At 34.9% G+C, this 18,004-nt stretch overlaps 1 protein-coding gene across 26 annotated transcripts in view; it reads left to right on the forward strand.

The window, feature by feature from the left end:
• WNK1 (WNK lysine deficient protein kinase 1) overlaps positions 1-18,004 on the forward strand; it is a 150,532-nt gene that overhangs the window by 58,626 nt on the left and 73,902 nt on the right. For all 26 annotated transcript variants that reach the window (XM_072799504.1, XM_072799477.1, XM_072799480.1 and 23 more), the window contains exon 2: positions 4,152-4,324. In XM_072799504.1, coding sequence (XP_072655605.1) covers positions 4,152-4,324 — 173 coding nt within the window. The remainder of the gene's footprint in view (positions 1-4,151; positions 4,325-18,004) is intronic.

An 18,004-nucleotide genomic window follows, 5' to 3' on the forward strand; every position in this document is an offset into this window, starting at 1 on the left:
CTGATCGCATAGAGTTTGATTTTAAACTGATTGCATGGAATTGGAACTGATTGCATGGAGTTAATGACCAAGGCTAGTAATATTCCTAGGGCACTAGGCCTAAACAAACTCCAGGCCATCTACAGGAATATACCTGTAACTGAAGATATTCCAACAGACAAATCAAAGTTTAAGATAACCATTTTATTCAGTATTGTAAATCACATGAAGAAACAAACCACCACAGGTAAAACAAAGCAATAGGTACAATTAGAGCCCCAGTAACTCAGAGAAGAGTGGTATTGAATTGAGCCTTTAAAGTAAGTTATTTAAAAATATAAAATAGTTAAATATAAAAGAGTTAAAGGGCTAATAATGTCAAGTTAGTGTTGGAGAAGGGATAGTGTATGACTGATTTAATATAGATTCAAAAAGAGATTCAAGAAATGAAAGTGCATTGTAATTAAAAACTAAATAACAAGTGCTTCTTTCCTCAGTCACCCGGTTTTAGATATTTTGACTTCGTCCTTTCACGGTCTGTTCTCTCCAGAGCAGGAACATTTTTGGAGAATAACCCAGGATACAATAGCTCTGCTGCTATGGATCTGAGTCTCGGTTGACAGGGTATATGACTTATGGTTGATTGCAGCCTCTAGTTGAGATTGGGAGTAGAAGTGACTATGGGCTATGAAAGGGGGCTTTTATGGAACTTTGAGAAGAGTCAAGCTTGTGATAATTTGGAGATGGAACAGGATTCTGGGAGAGAGGAGATTCCAAGTAAGGTACTGGGAAATCTTAAATGTTCATGAAACAGGGAATTGGAGGGAGGCTGGAAAGGGGTTCTTTGCAAATTGAGCTGCCAGTTTTCATGTCTCATTCAAAACCTATGTGTTGGAGTCCCACGTCAGGCTTGCGTGGAGCCTGCTTCTCCCTCTGCTTATGTCTCTGTCTCTGTGTCTCTCTCTCACTGTCTCTCAAGAATAAATCAATAAAAAAATCTCAAAAAAAAAATCCTAAAAGAAAAATAAGCTGGCCTAGAATTCTGCATCCATCTAAAAACTATCATTCAAGACTGATTAGAAGTAAACATTTCAAACAACCTAGGATTATACCACTAATGGAACATTTACTGAAAGAATTTAGAAAAATATATTTTACAAAAGAAGAAAAATTAGCCCAGATAAGAGAATAAGGAGCAAAATGGAAAGGTGAATAAAAAGATACATGGGTATATTTAAGTAAGCATAAACTGTTAAATAACAATTATAATATTATCTTAAGAAGTGATAGGATGAGAGAGAATTAAAGTAATAGAGAAAATAATGTATAAGATGGGGAGGGGTGATGAGAATAGTGTTTTTTTTTTTTTAATGGGTGTAAATTTACAATAAAAACTTAAAATATATACTGCTTGGGGAAAAAGTTGTTGAACAGATTATCTATACAGTCTCTATACCATTACAAATTATATGCATTTAATTAAAATTCTTGATAATATTCTGATAGTTTTAGTTGGTCTATGCTATAATTCCTATATTACAAAAATAATAATGTCTACATTATAAATATATATAAAATTATACATTAAAAATAAAAATCTTATTGGAAAAAATAACCAAGATAATTTGGAGAATAAAGTTGAAGAAGGTGTTACAGGAAGTGGTTCTACCAAGAATGAGTTATTTTAAAACTATAATGATTAAGAAAATGTGGTATTAGTGCAGAATAGACAGACCATTGGAAGACAATATAGAATCCAGAAATAAAATCACACTTTCATGGAAAGGATGGATTTGTTCATCAGATGGTATTGGGTTATTGGTTGATATAGAAAAGCAACCAATCCTTCTTGAATGCAACTAAATAAATTCCTCAGTGAATAAATTCCCAAGTGTGGCAAACAAAACAGATTTATATCTTAAAAAGGAAAAGAAAAGGTAGGGTCTCGGTGTCTGGAAAACTTACTAAAGAGATAAAGCCCACCCTACCACAGAGTAAAAGATGAAGTACAGTGAAATAAAAACATCAAAATCAAAAGACATCATAAGTAAGGTGGAGATGCAAACCACAAGTTGAGAAAACATGTTTCTAACATAAAACTAATAAAAGATTTGTATCCAGAATATACTGAGAACTTCTACAAAGGAGAAAAGTAACAAATGATATGGTTGGGCATCTCACAGAAGAAGAATCTCAAGTCTGCAAAGAAAACAAAAGTTTTTTCTTACTATTGCCTCTAAAAATATAAATTAAACAACAGGATAGGAGTTTATACCCATCAAATGGATAAAAATTAATATCTGATTATACCAATTGCTGGTGACCCTGTACAGCAATGGCAACCTTCATACAATGCTATTAAGAGAGTGTACATTGGTACAGTCCCCTTGAAAAGCAGTTTGTTGATACCTGTGAAAATTGAAGGTGCCTGTTATTTTTTATGATTCAGTTATTCTAGACATGTATCCTAAATAGATGTTAGTATTTTTTGTGCCTGTTTTGAAGGCTAGAACTAGTGTTTTTAAGTCTATATAAAATACATAGGATTATAATGAAAACTAATTAAAATAGTTCTAAAAATTTTCAGATTTGTGATATAGTATGCATTGTTAGTACATACTAATCAGATCAATTGAAAGATGTAATAACTCTGAATTTCAAAGTAATGATTAATGTAAACGATACTTTGAGATAATCTATAACCACTTCTATGTAGTGTCAAAATATCTAGGGTTGTTGGTGACAAAAATCACAAGGATTACTGAATGCTCTCAGGTATATATATTCATAAGTGATGTATGGGCTCATTTCTAGACTTCTAATGCTATTCCTTGGTATATATATCTATTCTTATGCCAATACCACACTGTTTTGATTATGATAGCTTTGTAATAATTTAAGAACCCGTGTACTAGAGATACATTTAAATGTGTATCCAAAGAGATTAAATATTGTAACACCACTGCAATATTGTAGTAGCAAAAAATGGGGATCAGCCTAAAGATTAGTTAATAGATGATTTAAATGTGATATATTTAGGTATCAGCTAATAACTAACAGTGATAATGAACAAAGCCAAATTACAGTAATATGGTAGATATCTTGTAGTGTCTCCTTGTATATCATCACAGGTGACTTCAAACAATATTGAGTGAAAAAAGCAAGTTTTCAAAGAAAACATACTCTAACATTTTATGAAATTTTAACATTTTAACACAAAGTGTAAAAATCTATATGGGAGTGATGTCCAAATTTAGTCTAGTAGTTATTCAAGGATAAGTAGTGATGGAAAGGATAATCTAGCTACATAGGGGGCTTTTAATTATATCTATGTTTTCTTTAACAGTATAATGGGCACATTATTGTATGCCTGGAATATGTTGTTAAAAATACGTATTGCATGATTTGACAGAATATTAATATGACAGAGATAGTTTCAATTTTAATATATAGAATAGTTTGTGTATATTGGATCTTGTCAAGGAAAGATCAGCAAATTAAGTGCTTTTCCCTAGTTCATCTCAGAAGTGAATTAACCTATGAAGTGTCAGGTGCTTTAAACATGTGAAAGCATATCTAGTAGATTATTTAATATAGTAAGAAAGAAAATTCTAATCAAAGATGGAACTAGAACTTATATTTAGATCCTTTTGCCTCCAAAATCATATGCCTGTTCCATGTTGTTAAATTGCATATCTAGAAATAAATGACATATTTTAGAAGTGGTAAGTTAACTGTACCCACAAAATGAGACTGTATCTGAGGCACATATTAACAGTAAAGACACTGAAATAATCTCAAGCATGACATTATAATCCAGTTTTCTTAAATATGCTTTAGCCTGTCCCACACTCATGAATGAAAGGCTGAAGAAATTATTAGTAACATTAATGTTACAGTGTTCCTGTTTCCCTTTAAACATGTACAGTTTAGTACACGTTTAGCATTTGAATTTATTTTTGTGGGTTTTTTTTCTATTTGAACTATTTTATTTTTATTTAAGTATAATTAGCATACAGTGCTATATTAGTTTCAGGTTTGCGTTATGATTCAGCAGTTCTATACATTTCTCCAGGCTCATCAAGATAAGTTACTCTTAACATTTAAATTTGACTGTGTAACTTGGTGTTCTGTTCTTTTAAACCACCTTCTGTTTGGGTTCTTGATTTTAGGATCGCAAATTAACAAAGTCTGAGAGGCAGAGATTTAAAGAAGAGGCTGAAATGTTAAAGGGCCTTCAGCATCCCAATATTGTTCGATTCTATGATTCCTGGGAGTCCACAGTAAAAGGAAAGAAGTGCATTGTTTTGGTGACGGAACTTATGACATCTGGAACACTTAAAACGTAAGTCTATCTATATTATAAAAGTTGACCAAGAAGTATGAAAGAACTTGAGTCGTCTTACATCATTTTTTATCAGTTTTGGTTTTGTTACCCAGTATACCAAGGAGGGAACAGCCCCTTCAATTCTTGATAGCACATTTTCCTGCCCACAAAGTCCTCTGGTGTATAAAGTGATTTGATAATTATTTAGTGGTAATATTAAAATAAAAAGTTATTACAGAGTAAACCTGGTTATTTTAAATCCTGTTGATTCGCAGTTCTGAAATTGAATGGCTAAAGGATCACGAAATCATGACAAGGTAGCCCTCTAGTGGTTAAAACGTGGTTGAAGCTTAGTGAGAAGGTTTCCCCATTTATTTTATCACCTTGTATTGGACAGTATTTGCTGCAACTATTATATCAAATTCAAATTGTACTGTGACAATTTTTACTAGATAAATCCATTTGCCATAGTATCAGAAATTAAAGCCGAAATAGTTAGACTTATCATTTCTTTCAGGAAAACAGGTCAAATGTAGAAATTTCTTGTTCCTATTAAAACAATTCCTGACAAGGTATTTCCTCTTCCCCTAAAAAGAGATTAGATAGGTAGATAGAGATTGATTTATAAAAGATTTTATTTATATATTCATGAGAGAGGCAGAGACATAGGCAGAGAGAGAGGCAGGCTCCCTGCAGGGAGCCAGTGGTGGGACTCAGATCCCAGGACTTCAGGACCACATCCTGAGCAGAAGGTAGACTCTTAATCACTGAACCACCCAGGCGCCCCCTAGAAGAGCTTTAAAGAGTGGGAGTTTGCCTTTGGAATCCCAGGTCTCTCAGGTATCTGTTTGTATTCAAAGAGGAAACTGGGGGAATCAGTTTCCCTCAAGTAACATGGGGGTTAGGGGAATTGACCCTCCATGTAGTTGAAAATCCGATTATAACTTTTGAATCCTGCAAACTGAATTACTGAGTAGTCTACTGTTGACTGGAAACCTTACTGATAACATACATACTCTATTAACACATATTTATATATTGTATGTATTATATACTGTATTCTTATAATGAAGTAAGCTAGAAAAAATAAAATGATGAGAAAATACATTTATAATATACTTTTAAAAATCTGCATATAAGTAGACCCACACAGTTCAAACCTGTGTTGTTCAAGGGTCAAATGTAGTATGAATTACATGTTTTTTTTTTTTTTTTTTTTTTATTGTGGAGGAATTTGATTTTTAAAAATTGTCTCTTTAGTATGTATTCATTCCTTACTACTTTCTTTAGTGAATACTACAGAGCTGATTCATCCCAGATCTTTGAAACATAGTTTTATATCTCCTGGATATAATCACTTGCATGTGCTCTTGGATGCTCAAGATTAACACATTGAAAAACCAACATATTATTTCCCTCCTGCAAATTCTAGTTTCCCCACCCAGCTTCTCTATATTTATGGCAACACCTTTATCCTAGTCATGCAAGCTGCTTGTTATTCATCTGTCTGTTTCTTCTACTAGATTGTGCTCCCTAGCACTATGCCTGAAACTTAAGAAGTATTTAAATGAATTAAGGAAAATTGTGTGGTAGTAGTTATGTGAATATCTGTATGCCAGTTTGGATACGTTAGTGGACTGTCAGTAATCTGTCAGGCATGCCCTACAAGTTCCCTACAACAGTTTGTTTTAAAAAGTTTATTGAGAGACTTTGGGTAGTATAGTAGATATTGGTTAGAAAATTTGGTTCAGGAAATGGAAATAAAGCTAGATTTTTTTTTTTTTAAATTGAGATGAAATTCACAGAACACAAAATTAACTTTTTTTTTTTTTTTAAGATTTATTTATGTATCCATGAGAGACCCAGAAGACAGAGAGAGACAGAGACATAGGCAGAGGGACAAACAGGCTCCTCACAGGGAGCCCGATGCAGGACTCGATTCCGGATCCCAGAATCGTGACCTGAGCCAAAGGCAGGCACCCAACCGCTGAGCCACCCAGGCATCCCAAAATTAACATTTTTAAAGTGTATAATTCAGTGGCATTTTTGTACCTACACAGTGTTGTATAACCACTACATCTATCAAGTTCCTAAACATTTTCATCACCTCAAAGGAACACTGTACTCATTATTTATTACCCATTTTTCTTCCCACGTAAAATGTATTTACTCTTTAATTGCATGCCATCTAAGTTCTTGGCTTTTTACTAAGCTTAAAGTTCTCTTTCTCCATCTTTGTTTCTGTTTCTGAGCCTCAGAGCTAGAGGAGCTAGACGATATAGTAGAAAGAGCACTTAGAACAGAGTAAGAGTAGTGAGTTCTACTCCCAGCTCTGCTTCTGCCCAGCTCTGATTTGGGTCAAGTAGCTCCCTATGTCTAGGCCTCAGTTCTTCATGTGCAAAAATAAAGGATTGTACTGACTTTTAGGATTTATGGAGAGGAATTTTTTTACTGTGATAAAAAAAAACATACACTGGGGCACCTGGGTGGTTTAGTCAGTTAAGCATCTGCCTTTGGCTCAGGTCATGATCTCAGGGTCCTGGGATCGAGCCCCACGTCGGTCTCCCTCCTCAGCAGGGAGTCTGCTTCTGCCTCTCCCTCTGCCCCCTCCCCACCCTTGCTCGTGTTCTCTCTCATTATCGCTCTTGCAAATAAATAAAATCTTAAAAAATATATATAGCATAAAATTTACCATCTTAATCATTTTTAAATGTGCAGTTCAGTAATGTTAAGTACATTCACATTTCTGTGCAACCATTCTCCAGCACTCTTCAGTTCTACAAAACTGAAACCTATTACACAACTCCCCATTTTCCCCTTATCCCAGGCTTTGGCAAATACTAACTGCTTTTTCTCTCTAGTTTTATCTGATCAAGGTATTTCATGTAAATGGAATCCTAAAATAATGAGGCCTTTTGTATTTGGCTTTCACTTAGCATAATTTTTCAAGGTTCATGATGTTGCACATACCAGTACTTTATTCCTTTTTGTGACTACATAATATTTTGTTTGTAGATATATCACAATTTGTTTATCCATTTATTTCTTGATAGACATTCGATCTATTTCCACCTTTTAGCTATCGTATAGTCCTGCTTTATAACTTGTGTATATAACTTGTGTATAAGTTTTGAGTATATATTTTCATTTCTTTTGGACGTATGCCTACAAGTAGAATAGCTAAGTCATGGTAATTCTGTTTAACTTTTTGAGGAACCACCAAGCATTTTCCACAGTGGCTGAACCATTTTACATTCCCACCAACAGTGTGTAAGAGTTTCCGTTTCTCCAAATTCTTGCCAACACTTGTTTTTATTTTTATTTCATTTTATTTTTATTTGCATTTTCCTAGTGACTAATGATGTTGAGCATCTTGTCATGTGCATGTTGACCATTTATCTATCTTTGAAGAAATGTCTGTTCCATCATGTTTTTGTACAAATGTCTGTTCAGGTCTTTTGCACATTTTAAATTTTTTAAATTCATTTTTGAGTTATAAGAAAGAGTTCTTTATATATTCTGTAAGCCTTTCTCAGATACATGATTTGCAAATACTGTCTCACATTCTATAGGTTGTCTTTTAACTTCCTTGATAATGTCCTGTGATGTGTAAAATTTTTAATGTTGATGAAGTTCAGTTTACTTGTTTTTTCTTGTTGCTTGTACTTTTTTTGGTATTATATCTAAGAATTTTTTTTGCCAAAACCCAAGGTCATGCAGATTTGTCCCCAAATTTTCTTCTAAAACTTCTACAGGTTTGTCTCTTATATTTAGGTTGTTGTTTCATTTTGAGTTAACTTTTGTATAGCTGTGAGCTGTGGGTCCCAACTTCATTCAGTTGTATGGGGATAGCCAGTTACTCAGCACCATTTGTTGAAGAGACTGTTCTTTCTGTATTGAATGGTCTTAGTATTCCTGTCAAAAATCATTTAAGCATAGATGTATGGGTTTATTTCTGGACTCTTGGTACTATGCTTTTGGTCTGCATATCTGTCCCTAGCAGATATGTACCACACTGTTTTGATTTTGTAGCTTTTTGTAATATGTTTTCAAATCGGGTGTGAGTTCTCCAATATTGTCCTTCTTTTTCAATATTGTTTTGGTTATTTGAGACCCTTGTAATTCCATAAGAATTTGAGAATCAGTTTTCCATTTCTACAGAAGGCTGATTGAATTTTGATTATATCTGTAGATAGAATAAAATATATTTATACATTGAATCTGTAAGTCACTTTAGGTAGTATTGCCATCTAACTAACTATATTAAGTTTTCTGATCCATGAACACAAGATGTTTTTATATTTTATTAAATTTTCAACAGTGTTTTCTAGTTTCCAGCATATAAGTCTTTCACTTCCTTGGCTAAATTTATTACAGTGTATTTTATTCTTTTTGATGCTTTCACAAAGTGGGATTGTTTTCTTAATTTCCTTTTCAGTTTGTTAATTGTTGGGGTATAGAATACAACTGATTTGTGTTTGTTGATCTTGCGCTCTTGAAACTGATGAATTCTTTTATTAACTCTAATTGCGAGAGTGTGTGTGTGTTCTTTGGTATTTTCTATATATATGATCTTGACATCTACAAATAAAGTCTTACTTGCTTTCCAATTTGGATACTTTTATTTCTTTTTCTTAATTGTTCTGGCTAGAATTTCTAGTACAATGTTGAATAACAGTGGTTATTGTTGTCTTATTCCTAATACTAGTGAGAAAGCTTTTAGTGTTTCATTATTGAGTATGATGTAAGGTTTGGGTTTTTCATAATTGTTCTTTATCATATATTCTCTGTTATTTCTAGTTTGAGTATTTTTATCATGGAAAGGTATTGGAATTTGTCTAATGCTTTTTTCTACATCAATTGAGATGATTGTGGGTTTTTTTTAAACTTTGTTCTATTAATATGTATTATGTTGACTGATTTTCTAATGTTGAGGGATACTTCCATTTCATAGATAAATTGCACTTGGTGTATAATCTTTTTACTGTGCTGTTGGATTCAGTTAGCTAATGTTTTCTTGATGACTTTTTTTTTTTTTTTTTTTGACAAATTTGACACATTCAGCGTCATGATCAGACTATTACATTTAGCAATCAACAGCATGGGTGCAAAAAAAAAAATCTACATTAAAACCCTTTGTTGTAATGCTTTACACTTTCCACAGAACAGAAACTAAAATAACCTGTTATACAATTAGTCACAAATACAGTCCTCAAGTTTTTTGCTCATACACATGAGTATTATCTAAAACATGTCTTCTTTGTAGCAGCTAGGCCCTGCCACCACTGTGCTTGGCTGAGTTCACAAATTTGTTGTAACCTGTAGCTTCCCTGTCACTTCTCTGGCTTTCCTCTCCTGCTAAGCTTTGTTTCCTGGCAGTAATTAAAACGTTCTGTCACTGCCATAGCTGCTGCTGCTTCTGGAACCGCCATAGCCACCTTGATTTCGTGGTTTGGCAAAGTATTGGCCTCCACCACCATAGGGGCCAGAGCTTCTGCCTCCAAAATTTCCTCCTTTCATGGGTCCAAAATTGAGGATTGGTTGTTGTAATTGCCAAAATCATTATAGCTTCCACCACCTCCAAAGTTGCTTCCATCATTACCAAATCCGTTATAGCCATCCCCACTTCCACCATATCCCACCACCACCTCGACTGCCACCAAAGCTACCTCAACCACTGAAGTTCCCTCCACGACCAAAGTTGTCATTCCTACCAAAACCACCTCCACGACCACCACCAAAGTTTCCAGAACCACTTCGGCCTCTTTGGCTGGATGAAGCACTAGCCATCTCTTGCTTCTATAGGACTTTCCTTACTTCACAGTTGTGGCCATTCACAGTATGTTTTTTTTTTTTTTTTAAGATTTTATTTTATTCATGAGAGGCACGGGGGGAGGGGGGGGAGCAGAGACACAGGCAAAGGAAGAAGCAGGCTCCATGCAGGGAGCCCAACGTGGGACTGATCCCGGGTCTCCAGGATCATACCCAGGCCTGAAGGTGGCACTAAACCACTGAGCCACTGGGGCTGCCCACCACAGTATGGTATTTTTGAATAACAATCTTGTCTACAGAGTCATGGTCATCAAACATCACAAAAGCAAAACCTCTCTTTGCCAGTGCCTCAGTCAGTTATGATCTCAATCACTTCAATTTTCCCATACTGTTCAAAATAACCTCTTAGATGATGTTCTTCAGTGTCTTCTTTAGTGCCACCAACAAAAATCTTTTTCACAGTTCAGTGGGCACCAGGTCTTTGAGAGTCTTCTCTTGAGATAGCCCTCTTCGGTTCCATAACTCTTCCATCCACCGTGTGTGGCCTTGCATTCATGGCTGCATCCACCTCCTCCATGGTGGCATACGTGACAAACCCAAAGCCTCTGGAGCGCTTGGTGATTGGATCTCTCATTACCACACAGTTCGGAAGTGTTCCCCATTGCTCAGAATGGCTCTTCAGACTCTCATCAGTTGTTTCAAAGCTCAAACCTCCGATGAAGAGCTTCCGCAGCTGCTCAGGCTCTTTGGGAGACTCTGACTTAGACCTGACGATGGTGGGAGGGGAGACTAATGATGCTTACTCAGCGGCGTCCAGGGGCAGAAAGGCTTCTTGATGACTTTTACATCTATATTCATAAAAAATATTGTATGGAATTTTCTTGTGGTGTCTTTGCTGTAAGGGCAAATGAATGACTTGTGAAGTGTTTCCTCCTTTTCTACTTTTTGGAAGAGTGTTTTTCCTGTAAATGTTTGGTAGAACTCATCAGTGAAACCATGTCGTCCTGGATTTTTCTTTATTGGGAAGTTTCTTAAGGGGATATTTCCATGTATTCTTAAGAATATGTATTCATCTGTTGTTGGGTGTCATGTTCCATATATTTCTCTTATGTTTAGGTGATTTATAGTGTTCAAATCCTCTCCTGCCTTAATGGTCTTCTGTCTAGATGGTCTATCCATTTTTGAAAGTGGGCTATTAAATCTCCAGCTATTACTATGGAACTGTGTACTCCATTCTGTCAATATTTGCTTCATGTATTTAGGATCTCTGTTTGATGTGTATTATGTTTATAATTGTTATGATCTTAATAAATTGACCCCTTTATCAATATATAATGTTCTTTATCTCTTTTATCAGTTTTTGATATAGTCTGTTTTGTCTGATGTTAATATAGCCACCTCGTTCTTTCTCTTTTGGTTACTATTTGCATGGAGTATCTTTTTCTGTCCTTTGATTTTCAACCTGTGTGGATCTTTGAATCTGAAGTAAGCATTTAGTTGGATCACATATATCTCCATTCTGCCATCTCTCCTGTCTTTTGATTAGAAAATTTAATTCATTTATAGTTGAAGTAATTGGTGATAAGGAATCTTTTGGGGGTGTGTGTGTGTGTGTGTATTTTAACACCTTTTTTTGTTCCTGTCTTCATTACTGCTTTTTTTTTTTAATTGTGTGGGTTTTTTTTTTTTTTGAGTGTACCATTTTAATGCCCTTCTCATTTCTCGTGTGTGTGTGTGTGTGTGTGTGTGTGTGTATTTAAGATTTTATTTATTTATTCATGAAAGACAGAGAGGCAGAGACATAGGCAGAGGGGGAAGCAGGCTCCTGGAGGGGAGCCTGATTCAGGACTTGATCCTGGGACTCTGGGACCATTCCCTGAACTGAAGACAGATGCCCAACCGCTGAGCCACCCAGACATTCAACTCCCTTGTATATATTTTTAAAATATTTTCTTAGTGGTTACCTTAAGAATTACAATTAAAACCATACATTTTTAACAGTCTGGTTTGAAATGTTTACCAACTTAGCTTCAGTAGCTTCAAAATCCTTGCTCCTATACAGCTTTGTACCTCTTTTGTTTTTGTAGATTTTGCAAATATGCAATTTGCATCTTTATACATTGTGTTCCCATTAATACAGATTTATAATTATCGATTATGTGTTTGCCTTTTAAATCATGTAGGAAATGATCAGAGAAGTTATAAGCCAAAAAAAAACATTAATACCGATTTTTATATTTAGCTATGTAGTTACCTTTACCAGAGATTTTATTTCTTCCTGTGGCTTTCAAGTTACTGTCTGGTATCATTTCATTTCAGCCTCAAGGACTTACTAACAGCAAACTCCCTCAGCTTTTGTTCATCTGGGTATGTCTTCATTTTGCCTTCATTTTTGAAGGATATGTTTGCTAGATACAAAATTCTTGGTTCACAGATTCCCCTGCCTCCCCCCCCCCCCCCCCCGCCCCAGCACTTTAAATATGTCATGCGTCTGTGGTTTCTGCTGAGAAGTTGGCTGATAATCTTACTGAGGATCTCTTGATCATGATAAGTTGCTTCTCTCGTTTTCAAGATCTTCTCTTGTTGGGATGCTGGGTGGCTCTCAGTTGGTTAAGTGTCTGCCTTTCAGCTCAGGTCATGATTTCCATATCCTGTAATTGAGCCCCATATCGGGCTTCCTGCTCAGCAGGGAGTCGGCTTCTCTTTCCCTCTCTCTCTGCCCCTGCCCTGCACTGCCCATTCTCTGTCTCAAATAAAATGAAATCTTAAAGATTCTCTCAGCTTTGGTTTTCAACAGTTTGAATGTAATATATCAGTATGAATCTCATACTTATATCCTTCTTGGAGTTAGTTGACTTTCTCAGATACATAGATTCATGTCTTTCATCAGATTTAGAAAGTTTGTCACCATTATTTTATCAAATACACTTTCTGCTCATTTCTTCTTATTTGAGGCTCCCATTATGCATATATTGATCAATTTGATGGTATCCCACAGGACTGTTAGGCTCTATTGAGTTTTCTTTATTTTTGTTTTACTTTCTGCTCTTCAGACTACTTAATTTCAGTTGTGTTTTCAGGTTTGCAGCTTTTTTCTGCTTGCATCATTTGATGTTAAAATCTCTTAGTGAATTTTTCATTCCAGTTATTTTTTCAGTGACAGAACTTCTGTTTTGGTCTTTATAATAATTTCTTTATTGATAATTCTCTGTTGAGCTAAAACTTCCTGCACTCTAGTTTTTGGCAGCCATTGTTCTTAGCTTTTAGTCTTCCAGTTTTGTGGGATGAGTACGTAATTAACCCTATTTAACCATGAATTGGTTGTCAGTTTATATTAAATAATTCAGCATTTAAGAGCTGATTAGGAGCTATAGTTTTGAGGGTAGGACTTCTCAGCTACTAGACTTTTCTTCAAAGTGATTGGACATGAGTCAGCCATAATGAAGGACTAAAAGATGCTGTATCACAGAGACCCTTTATTTAGTCAGTCATCTGTACTGATGGTACTTGGTTGTCACTTTTCTTGTTTGGTTATGGTGATTATTGACTAATATCCCTATCTTTAGCACCACTTCTCATTCTCACCATATTTAGGTTTTCAGGTTTGTAAATGTCCCATTTGTGTTTGTATGGACAAGTCAGATCTCTTCTTGTCCACATTCTCCTCTTTTAGACAATGCTACAGTAATCATGTATATACCTATGTCCTTATTTATATCAATAGAAATAGGTTTCCAAAAATGTAACTCAAAGTATATGTGAAATTTTAAATATTTTATTTTATTTATTTTATTTTTTTAAAAGATTTTATTTATTCATTAGAGACACGGAGAGAGGGAGAAGCAGGCTCCCTCTGGGGAGCCCAGTGCCAGACTCTGGGTCCTGGGATCATGACCTGAGCCAAAGGCAGACTCTCAACCACTGAGCCACCTAGGTGCCACATATATTTTGCTTTTTAATTAAATGCATATATTAATTTAATTAAATGAATACATAACAGATTAGCAACTGTGTAGCCAGTCAGGCGGTAGCAGTAGTTCAAGCCTAAGAATTCCTTTGCCATCTCTGTCTTGTCGTAGTTGCATAACTTTGGGCTCACTGTCTTCATCAATAAAAAGAAAACTGAGTACTCAGTATCAGAAAGTAGAAGTGACTTTTTTTAAAATATTTTATTTATTTATTTATTCATGAGAGACACACAGAGTGAGAGAGGCAGAGACAGGCAGAGGGAGAAGCAGGCTCCTTGCAGGGAGCCTGACGGTGGGACTCAATCCCGGGTCTCAGGATCAATCAGGCCCTGGGCCAAAGGCGGCACTAAACTGCTGAGCCACCTGAGCCACCCGGGCTGCCCTAGAAGTGACTTTGTTATTAGCATCGCCTGAAATGTATGCTATATATCAAAAGTTTTTAAAATCTAATGTCTTTAAAATTGGACTTTTGAAAATTAAAACCTTATGTACAATGAAAGATATATTAATAGAGTAAAAAGGCAATTCACAGAAAGGGAGAAAATATTTGCAGGTCATATAACTCAAACGGGATTAACATTTGGAACAGATAGAGAACTCCCCAAATTCAACAACATTAAAAACAAACAATCCTATTCGAAAATGTGCAAAAGACCTGGATAGACATTTCTCCAAAAAAGATATACAAATGGCCAACAAATACATGAAAAAGATTATCATCATCATTAGTCGTTAGGGAAACACAAATCAAAATCATACTGAGATACCTCATACCTTTCAGAAAGGCTATTAGCAAAAAGATGAGGAAAGCAAATGTTTGCAAGCATGTGGAAAAAAAGGAACTCTTGTGTACTGTTAGTGGACATGTAAATTGGTGCAGCCATTGCAGAAAAACTATATGGGGGTTCCTCAAAACATTAAAAATAGAACTACCATATGATCCAACAATTTGACTTCTGGATGTTTACTTGAAGAAAATAAAAACACTAATTGAAAAGATATATGTACCCCCTGTTCATTACAGCTTTATTTACAGCCAAACCATAGAAGTACCCTAAGTGACCATCAGTGGATGAATGGATAAAGAACATGTGGTGTATATATACAATGTATTATTAATATTGTTCTTCCATAAAAAGAAGGAAAATTTGCCATTTGTAACAATGTGGATGGATTTTGAAGACATTGTGCTAAGTTAAATAAGTCAGAGCAAGACAAATACTTTATGATCTCATTTATATGTGACCTCTAAAAAAAACTAAAAATACCCAACTAAAACAAAACACAGAACTCATAAACACAGAGAACAGATTGGTGATTGACCAACATGGAGGGGACAGCGGTTGAGTGTGTGTAATGGATGACAGTGGTCAAAAGGTACAAACTTTTATTTATAAAATAATAAATCCTGGGATGTAATGTACAGCATAGTGACTATAGTTAACAAAACTATATTATGTATTTTAAAGTTGCTAAGAATAGATCTTAAAAATTCTCATCACAAGAGAAAAACCTGTAACTGTATGGTGATAGATGTTAACTAGACTTACTGTGATGATCATTTTGCAATGTATACAGATCATTTTGAATCATTGTACATCTGAGACAAATATGTTACATGTCAGTTATATCTCAATTACCACATGATCCAAGACTTCCACTTGTGGGTTCATACCCAAAGAATTGAAAGCTCGGTCTTGAAGAGATATTTGCATACTCCTATTTATAGCAGCATTATTTACAATAGCTAAAAGGTGGAAGCAGCCCAAATGTCCATCAAGGAAAGAATGAATAAGCAAAATATGGGGGGGTATTATGAATATACACGCACAGTAGAATATTTTTCAGCCTTAAATGGTAAGGAAATTCTAACACATGCTGTAATGTGAGTGAACCTTGAGGACATTATGCAAAGAGAAATAAGCCAGTAACAATAAGTCACATACAGATACTGTTTGATTTCACTTTCTTTGAGATACCAAGAGTAGTCAGTTCATAGAAACAGAAAGTAGAATGCTGGTTGCCAGAACCCAAGGAGGGAGGGGGCCTTGGGAGTTACTGTGTAATGGGTATGTCATTTCAGTTTTTCAAGATGAAAAGAGTTCTGGAGATAGTTGGTGGCAATGATTTCATAATTGTGTGAACTTTAAAATGGTAAATTTTATGTATATCTTATCTTAATACAAAATGGGAAAATCCACTGTGTTGAGTTTTCTCAAAAATAAAGGTAGAATAGTGTGTCCCTTTTTATGAAGCCAGCATAACACTAATACCAAAACCTAAAATATTATAAAAAAATAATTTTTTAAAGATTTATTTATTTGACCGAGAGAGAGAGGGAGACTACAAGCAGGGGGAGTGGCAGGCAGAGGAAGAGGGAGAAGCAAGCTCCCCACTGAGCAGTCCAGTGTGGGGCTTGATCCCAGGACCCTGGGATGAGGACCTGAGCCAAAGGCAGATGCTTAACTGCCTAACCAACTGAGCCCCCCAGACACCCTAAAAAAGAAATTGTTAAAGAACAGTGTCCTTCGTGAATATTGATGCAGAAATCATTTACAGAATAATAATAGCAGATTGGATCCAGCAATCACAATACATCAGTACCAGAGAGGGTTTATCCCAGGATTACAAAGTTGGTTTAAAATTGAATGAATCAGTGTTATTCATCACATTAACAATAAAGGAGAAAAGCCATATGATTATTTCAAAATATGTTGAAAAGTATTTGACAATTCAGTATCTGTTCATGGCTAAAAACTCTTAGCCAAACGAGGAATAGTAGGGAACTCCTTCCAACTGATAAACAACATCCACCAACCTATAGCTAATGTCAAACTTAACCACTGCTCCCTGAGATTAGGAACAAAGCAAAAATGCTTGTTTTAACCACTTACATTCATTATTGTTTCAGAGGGCCACTCGTTGCAATAAGGCATAAACGCAGGGAAAACTAGTAAAAGGCATAAAGATTGGAAAGGAAGAAATACCATTGTCCTTGTTTGCAGATTATGTAATTGTTCACATAGAAAAATTTCAATGATTCTAAACAAATTTAATGAAGTTATACAAGGTTAATATATAGTTATCTATCATATTTTATATACTTGATCATTTTATAAATGTGAAAGAGATACAAGCCAGACTCAACTTTTCCCCAAATTTTTATTATAGAATTTTTCAATTATACAGAGAAGTTATAAGAACCACACAATGAACATACACATAATCACTGCCTAGGTTCTGTAATTTATTAACTTTCGCTGCATTTACTTTACCAAATAGTCCATCTAATCATTCACCTATCTATCTTAATTTTATTCATTCCAAAATAAGTTGTAGACCTCAGTAATGCTTCATGTGTAATGCTGGTTTCATTAAAATTCTCATATTTATATGCTTTGTTTTTCCTTACAATAAAATTTAAATACAATGAAAAGTGTAATCATAGTGGTATCATTCTATGAGTTTTGACAAAGGCATTCACTCATGTAATCAAAATTCTGTTAAAGTATAGAACATTTTTATCTTAGTAAAAATACCCTTATGGCTCTTCCTAGGCAGCCCTTCCCTCACCCTCCAGAGGTAGTTCATTTTAATTCCTGTTTTAGCTTTTCAGTTAAAGCTTCCTTGTGTTGTTTTTTTGTTTGTTTGTTTTTTGTTTTTTAAGCAATTGCTTTGGAGCAATTGTTAAAATCTTTAACTTTTCATAATAAACTTTAGGTTGATCCTGTATAATTTCATGTAAAGGAACCTTGCACAGATAAAATTTCAGGTGTCCCTAATACTTGCTCTTTGTGCTATAATTTTTATGTATGTTATATTTGTGTATTCTGTAGGTCCTAATACAGTGTTCTATGTTGTTCTTTAATTAGGCTTGCATATTTTAAAGATACTAAGAGGCTAATATAATTTTTTATATCTTCATATTGCTGAATATTTTCAGATAAAATACTCACCT

This window comes from Canis lupus, chromosome 25, assembly GCF_048164855.1.
Source record: "Canis lupus baileyi chromosome 25, mCanLup2.hap1, whole genome shotgun sequence".
NCBI classification, from domain to species: domain Eukaryota; kingdom Metazoa; phylum Chordata; class Mammalia; order Carnivora; family Canidae; genus Canis; species Canis lupus.